General features: G+C 39.0%; 1 protein-coding gene across 9 annotated transcripts in view; it reads left to right on the forward strand.

Annotated features, from left to right (window-relative positions):
- The window catches only part of MOB3B (MOB kinase activator 3B), a 91,832-nt gene that overhangs the window by 26,663 nt on the left and 48,003 nt on the right, over positions 1-17,166 (forward strand). For 6 of the 9 annotated variants that reach the window (XR_003538239.1, XR_003538235.1, XR_003538238.1 and 3 more), the window contains exons 3-4: positions 4,684-4,782; positions 12,619-13,209. Coding sequence is in view for 2 of the 9 variants with exons in the window: in XM_027708088.1 (XP_027563889.1) it covers positions 12,792-13,209 (418 nt within the window). In the remaining 7 variants the exon portion in view is untranslated. The remainder of the gene's footprint in view (positions 1-4,683; positions 4,783-12,618; positions 13,210-17,166) is intronic. The other 3 variants (XR_003538241.1, XM_027708089.1, XR_003538237.1) reach the window with 2 other exon arrangements.

Consider the following 17,166-nt stretch of genomic DNA (forward strand, 5'->3'; position numbering starts at 1 on the left):
TACATACTGCATCTACATACCTCTCCACAGATGTAACCTGCTTCATGAAATTACACTGGAATAGTACAGTTTGCATGGGGCCTACACCATTTTGGAAGCACCCTTATGTTTTGTATTCACAAGATTTAGCAATATGTTTATAGTAAAGTAAATCTCAGTTAACTCATTAGGGAGGTCTGAATGGATTTCTGAAAGTTATCTGTTGTGGAAATGTATTGACATGACCCTTTTACTGCTGCAAGCTTAATTTAACTGGTTCTGTTCAATACAGTGATTGAACAGATATATTTGAATCTGAATGTATGCTTGCATTGCAAGTTAGGTCTTTATTTTTGCATATTTAGGGTGTTGCAAGTTTTGTCTGTTGGTTTGACTAATTTTTTTTTCTTTTAGTAATTACTGGAAAATGTAGTACCAGTGTCCATATTCATTTTACAATAAAGAAGTTGGAGCTGAAAGAAACAGAAGAATGATGATGCTTAGCAGAATTTGGAAAATCCTGATTTTCTGGCAGTAATAGATTATTCTATTGTAATTATAACTGGTGTATTCAGAATTTGAAGTTTCTCCTGTATTTTATCAAGTTCCTTTATAGTGACCATGTTCTCTAAATTTATATATCACTTAATAAACCACACCTTTCATGCCAGTTTAAGCAGGTGTATTAAATAATGAATCACAAAGAAGTGTGTTTTATCTTGAATTCCCATGTGTGCCACATCAGTCTGGCCTAAATGAAGCTAATGTCCTTTTATTTTAGAGTAAGCAGGTGAAGAATTGCATGATAGGTTCTGGTCTTACAGGCTTTATAACTTGTAATATGTTGTCCTGTTCTTAAAACAGGAAGTCCACAAGGAAAATAATCCTCTAATTGCATGTACTCCCACACATATGCAATAATTTAATAACTGAACCCGTCTGAACATGGTGATATAAAGGACAGCAAATGTAGGTGGTTTAACTCTTGTTAACTATGTTTGCTTGATTGTTTTTCATAGTTGAAGCTAGGGTTAGAAACTCAATAGAGACAAAATGGGGTATAGCCAGCAGCCTTTGCTTTAGTGCCTGCTGTCAGCCTTCTGAATTGGTGTTTAGCTGACAGTTAAACCAAAGCCTGCTGCAGTTTCTGGATGAGTGAAGAAGAGGAGAAAGGAAAAAAAGCTCAAGGCAAATGAAGAGGGTGTTTTAAAAGGAAGGCACGAATAGGAGGGATATAAATTACTCATAGAGAAAGAACAAAAGAGGGAAGCATTTTGGAATCTTTGTCAGATCTTACAGCATCACTGGGATATGTGTTTGTAGCATATGAAGCAGTATGGGAGAAACTGTCGATTAATTAACATCCCATTGGCTGTAATAATGACATCTGCAGATACACCTCCAATGTTTTGCACCTTGGTACTCCTTAGATATTACTGATGGCTCCTAAAGAAATATCTCAAGTTGAAGTTTCAAGTCTTGCAGGAACCAGAATAGTGATCTTCAAGTTAGTGGCTCCCTCAAAAAACTGCTTGCTTAGAAACTTGGTTGTTTGGCTTGCTTGGGTTCTCACTTATTTTTCTAAAGCAAATTTGGACTTCAATCCCTGCCTTGTTAGGATAGGGATTCAGCCTTCTCAGTGGGTAGCATTCTTTTCAGAGAACAGATGTATTGTTTGGAAGTACTCTTGGATTCTGTGGTGATTGCTGCCTCAAAAATTCTGATGGCATCTGCCTCTCTGATAGCAGATACTGTGTGTGGTACAGCTGGGTATACTCAAATAATTTGGGACTGGATCAAAACCATAAATGTATTAAATGCATTGAGTGGCAAAAGATGTAATTGAAATGGGATAAAGAATAGCAAGGTAGCAATGCAATTTCCTAATCACTTATATATGAAGCAATCAAAACTGTGAAAGCACCCTAATGGGCAGTAGGTCTAAGGCTGTTTTGGCTTAATGCCAATTTAGGAATAAATTACAACTGCTAAAATTTGTGTTAATTTAATCAGCATTCTCAGTATTGTTAAAGATTCCATCAAATTCTAATGGATGAAATGAAATGTTAGAATAAATATAATAAAGCTATGTAATAGAAGTGCTAAATATGTAGTGGAAAAAAAGTATCTCAGCATCATTATTTTTTGCATGTTGAAGAATGTGTGTTTCTAGCAGGAAGTAAGAGAGGGAAAGAGATACAGAACCTGGGCATGGAGACATTCAACAATATAACATATACTTTTTTTTCTGTTTTGATGTGAGACTGCATCTAGGACGTGGTCTGGATGAATGGGTGAAAAGCCTGGTGCTGATCCAAGTGCTTCCCATTTGGAAGACTGTACAGAAGTGAGGGGAAGGCTGTGGTAGGATAGAAAGCTCAGGTGCTCATCGTCTTCTAAGAATAAGAAGTAAGTGATGTTTTGGGAGGATATTTTTTATTGTTGTTTTTCTACAGTTAAATACAATTAACTTGAATTTATGAATTATGATTTGGATAAGGTTCTCCAGATTATCTGCAAGTATTGTATCTTGAAGCCTTCTTGGGTTTTCTTTTAAGACAGTGTTTCAGCAGCAGAATATTAATGCATAGTAAAGTGCCAAATATTCAGATTCTCAAATTGGGGATGACCTGTTAAAAGAATATGATAGAAGACTCAGATTAAGTGCAGGTAGTGCAGATAGTACTACTACTACTATATTGGCTGTTTACCCCAATGACTTCTCCACCATTGTGCTGGCTTTCCTACTCACCTGTGGGTTTTGGGGTTTTTTTTGGTTTTGGTGGGTTTTTTTTTGGTTTGGTTGGGGTTTTTTGTTGTTGTTTTTTGTTTGTTTTGGTTTTTTTGTTGTTTTATTTTGTGTTGTTTTTTTTTTTCATTTCTTTCTTGATGGTGAGTCTTGAGGTGCTGGGGTTTTTTGTGGTTATTGGGGGTTTATTCTGTTTTTTTTTGTTGTTGCTTTGGGGTTTTTGGTGGGTCTTTTGTTTGTTTGTTTGCTATAATTACTCTGAACCAACCTCTGCTTCTGATGTCTTAAGTGTCATGTGAGTGTGTGAGTCGTATGCAATATTACTTTGAGGGAATAGGAATCTTTCTGGTATATAGGTGATATGTATGTGTTCAGTGGTATACTGGAGGTGCTGTGAATCCCTCCACTGCTGTAATCATTGTAACCACCTGTTGCTTTGTACGTGTCTTTGATAAGACAGTCTGTCCTGCAATGTATGTTCCCCAGCATCTACACTTAGTTAACAAGTGCCAAGATTTGGGACTGCCTTTTAGCAGTTCCCACTAAAATTCTTCTATGAAGTCATGGGATGAGGTGTGGTGTAAAGTGCCCTTAAGGTTTCAAGGGTTCATGAGGAAATATCATCACAGAACCTCCCTACTGACATTTTAATTATTCCACCAAATAAAAGTTTTTAAAGGTGTTGCTCTGTTTGGGGCCTGAGATAGATGAAGACCTTCCTGTTGAGTCACAGCATGTGCTACATACAAAAAATGTACAAGTAGAAACAAGAAGCTATTAGGTTTTCTTTTTAATTGGTCAGAAATTTTTGGGGATGTGATGTGGAAAACATGCTGCATAAACTAGTTCTGTAGGAGGAAGCTTAGCCACCTGACAACTCCCACATTCAAACTTTGCCAGCTATACAGTCAATCTTTTATAAAAATCAGCAATTGGCACTTGGTCAAAACTAAACTGAGCAGTGCCAGGCTGTGGGGAACCCTGTAGTGCAAAGCGGAGTCCTTCAAATGGACCTTCGAGAGATTGTCAGCTGTACTTTCCCTGTGTGCTGGCAGCTGTGGCTGCACAAGTACAAGAAGTGCTCATTCATTTTGCTTTGGAGTAAACTGCTTGCTGTGGTTGTAGCGAAGAGAACCCATCTTAACCCTCCCTGCTGGTTACTTTTGTATGTTGAATGGATGATGATTTTTGTTCCTTTTTTTTCTCTAGTATTTACCAGCCACAGCTGTGGGCAACTTGGTTTGAGAAGCGAGATTCTTAACTTTCACTGAAGGAAGTTTTCCTCTTTTCATACCTTTCATAAGAGCTTGGTCCTGTATATCTGTCACAGTAAATCTTTTGTGTGCGTAGTTAGAAGCAGAGATAGTGCTGTATGAGAGTTGCTCTGACCGCAAGCTGTAAAGACTAATCAAACACTGTATTTCTTCCTATAAAGTGCTTACCACCGGGACAAATTTAAAAAAACCAACACCCGAACCTTCCTTCCAGATCAGTTTGTGATTAGTTTTGTTTGCTGTGTTAAATGCCTTCTGAAGTACAATACGGGTTAAGCAGTATGCAGAAAAGGCTTTGAAAGTAGTTTAGTTCACTAGAAAAGCAGAGTCATAAACTGGTTACTTTTCAGTGTATAAAGGGAAGAAGACAGTTCCACAGTTTTTCTCTAGAACATACTGCTAGCACATTGGTCCTCTAGTGCTGGTACTTTATGGTCTGTGCAGAGCTATCCAGTGTGGTTCTGGCTAGTTACTGTCTGCAAAACTGCATTAAAGGGCAGCACATTTTTTTTTTCTGTCCTAAACTCTCTCCAGGTGAACAATCCTCCTTACAGCAACAGTTGTACAGTGAATTGGAGAGGAGGCTGGCAGTCCTTGGAGGAGGTAGTTACTACTCTCAAGTGTCCTTAATTGTTTGATATATCATGTTTCTGACTTCCTTTACTTGCTTTTGTATTTCAGGTATCACAGTTGGCAAAGAAAACAGGTTTTTTTCCTCCAATGAGTCCTGCAAGGCTGCTGATTTAGAGCTCTGGAGTGTGGATGATTGCCCTGCCCCAGGTATTCTGTTTGGCAGATTCTCCAGTTTTCCCCCTGTATATAGTAATAGGTCTTTTTGGCCAAATGGTAAGGTTGAACATGCTAAAGGTGCAGGGTGGTGATCAGAACTGTTCTCCACAGAAAAATCTCTTCGGCCATCAAGTCAGTTTAGACCTGCGAGTTAAGACGAACATACAAATCAACATTATGGATGATTTATTTCTTTGAATTTTGCAAGCACAGCTCCCACAACTAGACACTTATGACCCCACCATCACTTGCAGAGGCTATGCCACGTGTCTGCATGCTGCTAAAGCATCATATCACTTGCCAAGTTGCGGGCTACCACCAGGCCCTTGACCTACAAAACCATAATCTCTCAGATCTGTGAAATATTTTGCATTCTTCAAAAGATGTGTACAAATACCTTGACTTTATATCTCTTTGGTATGAGTTTGAAAATGTCCATGATCAACTGTAGTTGCTGCCATTCTTCCCATCTACTATATTGAGTGCTTTGATCGAAACCATGGGAAACAGGTTTCTTCTGTTGTTTCATTCACTTAGCTTTTCTGATGCGCAGAGCTGTGTTTTAAGGTTAATGGACTGGATATCTGCTGAAGCTCTATTTCAGAACAAGGTTTTAGATTTATGGTATAAATAGTTGGAAGATATTCACAATTAAATTATCGCTTTTGAGTTACTTGGAATCAATTTGAGGGGCTGCACTCCCACATGATTTTAGGCAAATTTTGTTTCTCAGAAACAGGGACCTAAGGGTAACTTTTTGCATCTGAAAATCATCGTGCGCATGTTGAGAGTTATCAGTTTGCCAGAAAGGATGCAGCACACCAGCTGAAGTTGTCATAGCCTCCTTGCAGATCTTTGCTTTGGAAAACACCTGATATCATGAGCTTCCTAGGACAGTGGCTGAGGCTTTGTGTTACCAACCTGCCTCTCTGCTGTCCCTCCGCCCACATTAACTTGAGCTTTGGTGGGAGAGGCCAGACTAAGGCTAAGGGGTTTGAATGAGTGTCAGCTGACCTTTTTGCATCTTGTTTTCCATGTCTGTGCTTGCAGGAAGTCCTGTTTTCTTCATAGAGTGTTAATTATTTGTTTCTGCCAGCATAGTGTTTGTAACTTGACTCTGACATTGTACCTCTGGTTTTTTGTGTGCTTTCATTGGGCAAGAAATGAGTGGTTTTATTTGAAATGTCACTGAGATGGAACCTATTATTTAGACTTCTTTTCTTAAAGCAGAACACATACGTGGTTTCCTAAAGCTAAGATTTAGACCAAAAATAAAACTGAGTTTGGCTACTGCATGCAGAGTACGGCACTTGAAGTTCTAGGGCATAAACTACTGGCTTCTAGCAGATAAGCCAGTTTTATTGCCTTGTACAGGATGCCCTGACATGAGGCCTAAGAACACATTTTTGTGTGTGCATATTTGGCTGTTCCCTACCATTTATATGAACTGACTGGCATTTTTTCTACAGATGTGAGTGAACTTAGTTTTAGGCTTCTAAATGGGAATTGTGTGGATGATGGTGTAGGTTTGATAGTGTAAGAGTGAGTAAGAAATCCCATTTTAATGCTCTCAGTGTCTACTCAATTATGCCAGTGCTTTTAAAAGCCAGAATGTACATTTAGGAATTTAGCTGAACAGAACAAGGAGATTTTTGAAGAGTAACCACAGTTTAATTTCACCTGTCCTTTGTGTACTGTTTTTAGAGGAATGAAGGATAACGGTTCTCTGTTGCAGCAAATGCTTCAGTGTTCATACTGCAAAAGCATATCAGCCATCCACTGTTGTGGTGAGGTCTACATCCATAGAGACTGAGAGATTTGGGCAGTGGCAGGGTTAGTGAGGTGGTTCTGTTGCTACTCATGCTGCATGAAGCTGACCCACCCAATCCACCAGTATAGTCAGCTGCATTTATACAAGAGCTATGACTATAACAGCAGCTGAGGAGACAAGGCACATGCAAGTCAAAAAGGCTTTGCTTTGGTGGTTGGTGGAAAGATGTAGCAGGTCGCAGGAGCTTGATAATTGAAGGCAGAGGCTGTTTGTGTACTTAGAGAGAATGTGGTTTAGTGACGGTGCTTGCACGTGTGCTAGCCACAGCTCAGAGTAGTAAAGCCTGTGAACCAGGAAGAGAACTGGAAAAACCTGAGTGTGTAATAAAACACAGGATTGAAACAGAACTCCATGCTTCACTGTGATCTGTCACTGTCAGACTTCAGCCTCTGTAGTTGCTTGAGCTAAAGGGAGTTTCCCATCTGCTTTTGGGAGGTTTGGGAGGTCTTAAATTATCATGGCAAACACTGTGATTCACTTAAGTGGCCGTGGCTAAATAACCACTCCCATGGGGTTTTATTCCATCTGTCTCACCCTCTGCCTTCCACACAGACCTTTCCTTATGTTGTCCTTTTCCCCTTTTCTGTGTGGCCAAACATAGGATCAAAGAAGTTGATTGGGATGAAAAATTGGTGGTTTGTTTAATTATTGCAGTTTACATCTGAGTCTCATATAGCTCCCTGCAAGGGGATATATAGGTGCCTGGGCTAGGTATCACAGGGGAAATCACAAGAAGGTAGGAACATGAAAGGGGAGAAGGGGAAGCTGGACTGAGTTTTCAGGAAAAAAAATGTAGTCATATGTACCCCTGCATGACTATCAGCTATCAGTCTGTAAGAATCAAGACCTTAAATTCCTGGATAACAGGGGAGCAGAGGCTGAACTTCAGTGTGCTCTAACTCATGTATTTTTTGCAGCTTCTTTACTGTAGTTCTGAGAGATACCTATTTCAGTTCACCTTAAACCGTATGCTACAGTAAGTCCACATTACTGACTAGATTGCCTTGAGTGCTGTAAGAATATAAACTTCTAGTGAAGAAGTGCCAGGGTACTTTCAGTATCTTCATGGTGAATAGTGTACTTTTAACAGAACTTCAGATGTAAGGCTGAAGTTTTACAGTGCCTTGTAAAAGGCACTGGAATGATACTGGTTGAGAGGTCAATTCTCTGTTAAAACATAAACAGTTATTCCCCATTTTAAAAAATGTGCTTCAATTGCATTAAAAAACAGCATTTATCATCTAAGATTTGAGTAGTTATAACTGATTCTGCTGCTGTCAAACAGCTTCATCATAGAAATGACCTCTGTTTAAGTCACTTCTAATTGTTTTGTATAACCAGTTTTCCTAAAAGGAAAGAGTGGCTTCTTTTTGTAGTCTGTATAGAAGGGAACCGGGAACTTTGGCTAAAGAAGTGAAATTAAATTGTTGCAAATAAAGCACTGGGACACAAAAATGCAGTCGTTCTACCTAACGTTGCCTAACATGTTCATGGAAAATATGACGATGCTATATTGTTATTGTGGTTCTTAGTTAAAGTAATCCCAGTAGCTTTAGAGAGAAGGAAATTGCCTCTCAACCAGCATCACTCCTGAAAGAATGAGGAATGGTGACTTAGATTTTGGAAAGAAAAATGTAAACATCAGCTGATGCAGAGTGAGTTTTCATAGTGTCCTGCTGGATAGACAGTTCTCTCTATGTTTGGTTCTGGAGAAGTCATGTTTCCTCACTTTCTGGGTTAATAAAACAGGAATTATGTCAGCTACCTTCCCAGCAGATATCTAAAGCTTGTGTATTGCTCGCTAGACTGCTGTGATGAAAGGTATGTGTCTGTAAACAGTGTGTCATTTAACACACTTGTTACCCATTATCTAATAGAAAATATATGACAAAATGATATAGTATGCTTTTAACTCAGATATTTGACTCAGATATGATGGCAATCACAGTGTGTGGTTTACTGTGATTTTTTTTAGTGGAATCTGCATGGGCAGGACTGATTTATTATTTTCAGATGTATATCTGATATTTAGACTGAATTGCTGTTTCTGTATGTGCTTAAGGCTGGGGACAGTATTGATCACTGTGGTGCTGATGCCATGGATGGAGCTTGTGAGGTCTGATTCTCCGTTCTGAGCATCTCCTAATCTGTGGTTACAATTCTCATTCATGGCTCTGCCAGCAAGGAAATTCACCCAATTGTATTATTTTTGGTACGGAATAGTCCATCAGGAAAAGATGTTGATGACTGTCACAAACTTTCAGAAATACATTGCTCTGAAAAGAAAGAAAAGAAACTGAATGATTGGAAGGAGTTACCTCTCTGAGCTGCCCCTATCAGGACAGTCATATATTAAGTGTCTAGTTCAGAAGAGCATGCAGAACACTGTCTCTGTATACCATTAAGCCAAATATCATGAGTGACGATGTCATTCTTTATGCCCCATTGTATAGTTAGGATCTGTAATAAAAGATCAGAAGCCAGTTTCTATCACTTTTGACACAAGTATTCAGGAGCAGTCCTGCTGATATTACTATGATACGACAGCAAACTGCAAAGTATATGTTAGCAATAGTCAAATTTAATTTTATATGGAATGAGGGTGGCTGCTACTATGCCACAGATTTCAAGGAGTTGTGATCCAGTCTAACCAATACCACAATATTGTTCACAGTGTTTCAACTCTGAAGTACTTTACTCTGAAATACGTCTCCAGACACCAATTGAGATAATGAAACTGGGACCATTTCTCATTCATGTCTTTGTCCTCCAGTACAAAGTTTTAATCGGCAGTATATGATTTGGGATGGAATAACAAACCTCTCATCATTGATTGTTGATTCAAACAGTACAGCAAGATGTCAGGAGTCTTATAGTGAATGAGTTTCTGCCATGGATTAGTGATTCGGTCCTAAGCAGAGGAGTGGCCATCCTACCATTAACTCCTGCCACTTTGTTGCCTAAGCAGTAAAGATGCTCTTAGAGCCCACAGATTTTGACTAGAGCTTTCCTATTAGTGGCAGCCTCTGAAGGATAGAAAGCTAAAGTCTCTGTGTTTAATCTTTTCTGAAAATTAGGTGGGCCTGTTCATCTGTCTCCTGTGGGTAAAGTGAAAGCTTCTTTAGTCTAGGAAAGTAAGTAATGGTGATGCTGTTTTTAACTTGTTCAGAAATTCTTATTTCTTCATTCATTTCTGTTAGCATTTGAGTGAAGAGAAGGGTTAATTGGACAGCAAATACCATAAAGAAGCAGGATGCAAAAAGATATTTCAGAGGGCTGATTCAGTGCAGTATTTTTGTGAAATTCAGGTCATACACTTTTCTATTTTTCATTCTTGCACATGAAAATGCATGAGAAAGCAAGTCTGTCCATCCCCTGGCATTGCAGAGCCTTCAGTCGCATTCTGAGGGAGCTATCTCTCTGAGAGAAGCTAAGCACTGATTTTGACTTCTACAAGCAAGCTTTGCAAAGATAGAATGTATTTTTGTACTGTGTAAAGTTACAGAAAGATGAAAGAGGAAACCTCTCAGCTTTTATTGCAAGATGCTGAAAAGAAAACTCTCCAGACAGTAAATGTATAGGAAATTCTTTGGCCTGATTCTGCCTTGATGAGTTAAAGAACAGTTTCACCTGGCTACACAGTAGAGTAATTTTGGATGAGTGTTTGAGATGAGTTTGACTGGGATGTGTGTTTGCTTCCACAGACAATTTCAACGTGTAACTCCTGCTACACAGAAGACTTGAGATAATAAGTTGTTTGCTGAATGTTTTGGTTGCATTTTCTCTGTTTTAATTGGTCTTATGCAGACTTACTGAATGTATGGAGAGAAGTGAGAAACAGTATGTATTTACTATGACTAATTATGTTTGCATATTCAGTAGAAAATAGTTTATGAAATATGATATGTTATATTTTTCCTGGAAAAGGTTCAACAGCAGTGAGTACTGTGCTTTAAAATGTCTCTTTTGAAGATGAGTCTTATTTGGTGCTCAGCTTACTGTTGTAAATAAAAACTCCTTGCATGTTCTGGTGAATAGTTGCAGGTGAGAAAGGTCAAAGTAGCCACATAAGAATACCAGGTATATTAAAATGGGAAAACAAGTAGTTACCTGAGCTGTAAAACTCTGGAGTTAACCTCCTTATTACTGCAAACTGGGACAGTGGCTCCACAGCATCTCCAAGTGTGTCAGTCACAAGCTCAGTCTATGCAGCAGTACTTGCCTATTCTTTGAAAGGCTTTTAAGTAAGCAGCTGTCTGCTGCAGAGTATTTGAGAGCTGGAGATTATGGGTCTTAGCAACAAACAACAAACTGCAGGGCAAAGTTGACTGTTGACTGTTCAAAAGTACCTTCATTTCCTGCCAACACTTAACTGTTCCAAGACTAATTTTCTTTAAAGTCTTCTTTCCGTGACCTTTGTCAGATTTCAGGATCTCTGGATTTGATCATTCAGGATCTCTATTTTTGAGCATTACTGAATGGGTGTGTCAGATATGACAGTAATCTCCCTGAGTTCATTCCCAAACTGCTTGTATTTTGCTGGCTCAGAGAGAATGACTGTTTATAAAGTTACAATTGGACTATCCCTTCATCATGCCTTCAGCAAAAGTTAAAACAAGCACTTCTCTGCTGGTTTTGTGTAACTGCTGCTTGCTGACAAATTGGCTGAAAGCTAATCTTTCAACTATTTGGGAGAGGATTTTTTATGGCATTTACATCCTATTGTGAGGGCACAGGGTGTAGCGCACCAAATTTCTTCTTGCTTAGGAAGGTGTTGCTTTCTTGTGGTGATTAAGAAAAATGAAACTTTTTTTTTTCTCTTCCTTTTTACCCCTCGGCAAAACTTTGGGCAACTGTTTTCAGAAGAATTTAGTGCTAGGCACACACAGCCTAGTAAAATTTTCACGGATATGATTTCTCTTAAATGAAACAATGGCTACGATTTTGGTATTTCTGTGCAAATTTAAAAAATGCACAGAATAAAATGTTTGTTCTCTGTCTTTATTCATAAAATCTTCAGTACTAAAACAAAAGTCTAACTGAGACAGCACCTATCTACCCTATCACCTACTAATTGCCTACATTTTGTGATTATATACTCTTTTTCAAGTATAAGAGTAAACAAAGCTCTAATGCAGCCTGTCTCACTATTAAAACCATTCTTTGTTGCCAGAGTAGGTTAGATGGAACAACACAAAGTCTAAGCTCTTCTTTTTGTAAGAACAACAATGCCAAGTATTCCCCTGTAGAGATGATGAACAGAGCTGTAGAAAAAAAGTGGCAGCTTTACAACTGCTTTCTAATAATTCTATACAATTCAATAGAAAACTGAGTCCACTACTGAATTTCTGAAGGTGGGTCAAGAAAAGTAACAATCTCCATGCAGTTCCGTGGGAAACAGGAGTTATTTCTGCGCAATACTGTAGTTTTCACTCTAACTAGGTTCTGTGACATTTGCAAAAGCAAATTGCTCAGTAATTTAAAATGGAGAAAAAATAAGGAGAAGTTTTGTCTGGGGATTTTGTTTCCCTACAGAGAAGAGCACTACAGCTATGGCAAATGTTTGAGGCACCACTGGTGATTTCAGGAGCAGTTAGATAAACCTTCTGAATTGTCATATAGTATTTTGTCTACTAAACTTATACACACATTTTATATGCTATATGATCTCTGTAAAAATACAGCAAAATGAAAAGGTTGTTTTTAAAATCAGGAGATTTTACGAGGTTTGTTGAAATCCCAACTTTATAACTTGAGAGCCTCTATTTCGGTAGATATTTGAAAAGAACAGAGAAGTTAATTCCATAATACTTTGAAAAATGAGGCACCTTTTTTTGCTTTGAATTCATCATCAAGTTAGTGGTTGGCCAGTTTTTAAGGCTAGCTTGTTACATATTTTCAGATTATAATTACTAGAAAATTATAGTAAAACAGTAACAAACTGTCAGGATCAGACTTGAGCTTACCACTGATGTGCATTGTTTCTACATCCTTAGGGACATGAAGCCTTTTGAGGAGGCTTTCAAGAGGAAGAGTTAATAGATTGCTCCAAAGTTGATACGAGCTTCTCTGAGAAAAAGAGCAGGGCCTGGAGGACCTGTGATAGGGAGCAACTCAAATCTCAGACGTGCTTTTCTGCCAGCTGCTGCAGAGCAGAAGATTATCAGACATGTCCACAGCACTCAAGCAAGTCTTTAATAAAGATAAGACTTTCCGTCCAAAACGCAAGTTTGAGCCTGGAACCCAGAGGTTTGAACTTCACAAACGAGCGCAGGCGTCTCTCAACTCAGGCCTGGACTTGAAAGCAGCCGTGCAGTTGCCCAGTGGAGAAGACCAAAATGACTGGGTGGCTGTTCATGTGGTTGACTTCTTCAATAGGATCAACCTCATTTATGGAACTATCTGTGAGTTCTGCACAGAGAAGACCTGCCCAGTGATGTCTGGAGGCCCTAAGTACGAGTACCGGTGGCAGGATGACTTGAAGTACAAGAAGCCCACAGCATTGCCAGCACCCCAATATATGAATCTTCTCATGGACTGGATCGAGGTGCAAATCAACAATGAGAACATATTTCCTACAAGAGTAAGTAAGTGCGAGGAAGATGTCCTAAAGCATAAACTGCCTTTCATTCTGTGTACTAAGCATGTTCTCTTCCCATCTTCATTTTTAGGGACATTCAAGTCGTTAAACAGCAGGTGGGGAGGAGGAGGGTTCAGAAATAATGTGAAATGTATGAAATGTTAACTGTGGCTGCTAGATAGGGTGGAGTTTGTTAGTATTAAATATTTGTCTCTGGTGAGCCTCTGGAGTTAATCAGTGAGGGTGACAGCATTGCATTAATACCTTCTTGTAAGCTAATCAGATTTGCATGGCTTTGCACTTTGCCTGTCCACTTAGACAGATCCAGAATGGATACAATATTTACAGTGGATGGAAAGCAAAACTAAAGCTGTGGCTGCATGGAATAAAAAATTACAAAAAAAAAAAAGACAAATACCTTAGAGATGTCAATGTACTTACATGATTTTTAGCAGTTTTAATTAGTAGGTCCTAATTTACTGCTTTCAAGTGGAAAAGCTGGGAGCTTGCTGTAAGATGTGAACTTGCTGTGATGTGTTGTATATTACTACTTGGCCCAGACTGGTACCAAACAAGCAAATAATATGTTTGAGTTAGTTCAGCCCAATACTTTGCAGTTTATATACAGATAGGGCCTGTGGCTAGTTGGTAGGTGATGTGTCTGTCAGTGATTCCTGACCTTTGAAATACATTATTCTCAGCCTTGACAGCTATTTGTCTGGACAAACTTGTGGTTTGTTTCCCAGTTCCTACCAGTTCTACTCTGATAGGTAGAACAATGCAGTAACTGTATTTTTTAATTTGAACTTTGACAACATAGCAAGAAGGAGGATTTCAGAAGAAGCAGTATATATTTTGTGTAGTGAAAAGTGAGTTTGATTTCTCAAGCATTTGTTGTTTCATGTTTCATCAGGATGAATGATTTTTGAAATTTAATGTTGGTTGAAGATGCAGAGAAATATGTGATTTTGCTTCCACTGGCATTTCTGCAGGCTTTTATACCAAGTTTCCACCTTGGAGTATTCCAATATTGCTCTGTTTTCTTGTGGTTTGCATATGCAGGAAGTGTGGTATGTCAGCAAATATGGGGAGCAGGTAGCACACAGGCATGCTGATGGGTTACTGAACAAACAAATAATCTGTAACACACAAGCTTTCAGCTCTAGATGCTCCCCCATTATATTTGTAGTAAGATACTTATGGAGGAACTTTTATCCTGATGGCTTACCTGTTGTAAGCCTAAGGATGGAATCATTAAATACCCTCAATCTACAGGTTTTTTCCTCCCAGCAGCTTTTGCTGTTGTCAATTAAATCAAACCTGAAGAAACTGAAGAAGGGTAAAGACCTGTGGTCTCTAGAATGGGGCTTGACTCTGATACAAGTCAAAACATCTTTGCCTCACTCTGAATTGATCCAAATGAAGGGGAAAACTCTGCTTGAGCCTCCATGGGGTGTTGGACTGTGCTATGTTCATATTGCGGACTAAGATGACTGGACAGTCCCATAAAGAGATTTTCTAGATACCTTTGGAGCATTATTCCATAGAGCAGCACTTGTACCTGTAGTCCTCTCTCCCCTCCTCTTGAGCCTTTGTTGCAGATACTGTACTGACCCCCTGCACACTTTTCATTATCTTTTCGATTCACTGGTTTTCATATGAAACTATTGGTAAAATGGCTTGGCATGCCTTAGATCTTGCAATTCAGAAACATATATGCTGTGTTGAGTTTGTTCTTCTGGGTACCTCTTCTGTCAGCAAGTCCCTAGTTAGGCACTCAAAACACTCAGTGGGAAGTTTGGATCTGTTCCTGGGGTAAGTAACCTTTTCCTTCAAGAGGATCTTTCTGATTTATTTGCAGATCAATCACCTATTTGTAAAATGGAGATGATACTACCTACCAGCCTATCTGAGTACTGCTTATAAAGCTATTGAATGCAATACAGTCACTTGGCATGTTTATTGTTACATGCTTTGTATTTCACAATTGATCAGAGAGAGAACCTTTGTTATTGTGTTGGGTACTGTTTGTTCCTACATGTTCTGCAGCAGCCTCTGGTTAGATACACCGAAGAGTTCAGAGGCAGAGTACTAATGCAAACCTCTATTTTCGTTGAAAATAGTGATTGTTTGTTCCTTAAGCAGCTGAAGTAGATCTTGGAAGACGATATACTCAGAAAACAAAACATGCTTATATATGTCCTTACTAATAGTGCAACAGTTTTAAAGCATTGAGTGGCTGTAACTTAAAGAGATTAATTTGAATCTTTCTAGTCTGCAGATAATTGTTCTGAAAAAAATGTATGTCTAGTGGTTGGTATTTGGGCTGACTTCTCCATTGGCAAATGAGTTTGGTGAAGAGACCCAGAGTGGATTAACAAGAGTTGATCACAGAAACACTGAACACACCTTTCTCAGCTTAATCCTATTAAACCTTTCCTCTTTCATTTGACATATCTCATGCAAATTGTCTAAAAAGAGGTTTCAAGAACTGTGATTAAGCACAGTTTTCACTGAGGAGCTAGTTTCAACGAAAATAATTTCAGAATAGGGATGGCCAGGTGGGGGGATCTTCTGTTTTGTGGTGGTATTGTTCCACTGTCGTTTAAAAAAAAGACCATAAGTGCAGTTGAGTTATAAATGTTATAGATGTTGTATTAATCCTCTCAGTGCCTACACTGGCTCTATAGCCTCTGGCCTCTTCCCAGTCGCTCTACGTCCTGTTATCTGGTGCTATTTCCTCTCTTCCTGCAGTTGTTCTGGTCTATTCATTTTCTGGTAAAGAGCCTCTTCTCTCAGCCACTCTCTTACTAATACTGAGCTGCCTGTCAGGAAACAAGAGACCCTCATATGGGAACAGAAGAACTGTCAAGAATTGTGTGCAGGTGACAAAAACAGGTGCTTAGTATCAGGATTACTTCTTTGTATAGCAAAACTTTAAAGACTCTCCTTGTAAAATGGCCTCACAGTCTGTAGAGGATTGCAGACATTTCCATTATTCTCAATTTCTGTTATCCATTTCAAGTGGATTTAAGGCACATAAGAGACTGACAACTCTGGAAACAAGTTCTGCATGTAACCACATACAGACCTGTCTCAGCCCTCAGTGTGTGGGAATGCAGGAACAGAACAGAGGAGAGTCTGTATGCCTGCTCAGGCCACTCTGGTGAAGCTATCCATATTAGTCCCAAACATGCATTTTTGTAGTGTGCCTAAGGGTAATTTGGCTTTAGGGTAAACTCTTTCTCTTCAGTAAATACTAATTGTTTTTCCAGGCACCTAGCAATCTCACAATTTAACACTATTCAAGTTTTATATTTCGCAGGTTCATATAGACAACCTAAATATTTTATAGCCTCCAAGTACCTTTTCTTCCCACCGTCTACTTTTTTCAGCTCTGTGCTTTTTGGTAAACAGTCTGAAGAAATATTTTGGAGTTGAAAGCATGATCCTTAGGACACATGCAGATTCTTTTGAACTGTAATTGTCAGCTTTCATCATATGACTTTGGACAGTGTCAAAAAAGGAGTTAAGAAAGCAAGCAGCTTTCTTAACTAATTCTGTCTTGTTTGGATTTTCTAGTGAATGAAATGGAGTTTTTTTCTGTTGTAAGAATCACTGGGAAAAATGTTTAAGGCCACAGGGGATTATGGCATTTATTCTCATCTGACCTCCAGATCAGAGGTCGGAGAACATCACCACATGTACCTGCAGGTCTAGGCCCAGTCCTTACACACACACACACACACAAAGAGAGAGTGAGTAGGTTCTGACCCATATCAATAATTCAGTGAGATTTGGACCCAGGATCTCACAGCATCATCTTCATCCTTCAGGGTTTTCAAGACCAGGCAGAATAAAGCCCTGAGCAATCTGATCCGATGGCTGTATAAAGTAGCATGCTGGGCTGCAAACCTCCCAAAATCTGTGCCAACCCTAATTATCCTGTGACTCCTAATTCTAA

Source organism: Neopelma chrysocephalum, unplaced genomic scaffold (assembly GCF_003984885.1).
Source record: "Neopelma chrysocephalum unplaced genomic scaffold, ASM398488v2 Primary Assembly neopelma1_95480, whole genome shotgun sequence".
Taxonomy (NCBI): Eukaryota; Metazoa; Chordata; class Aves; order Passeriformes; family Pipridae; genus Neopelma; species Neopelma chrysocephalum.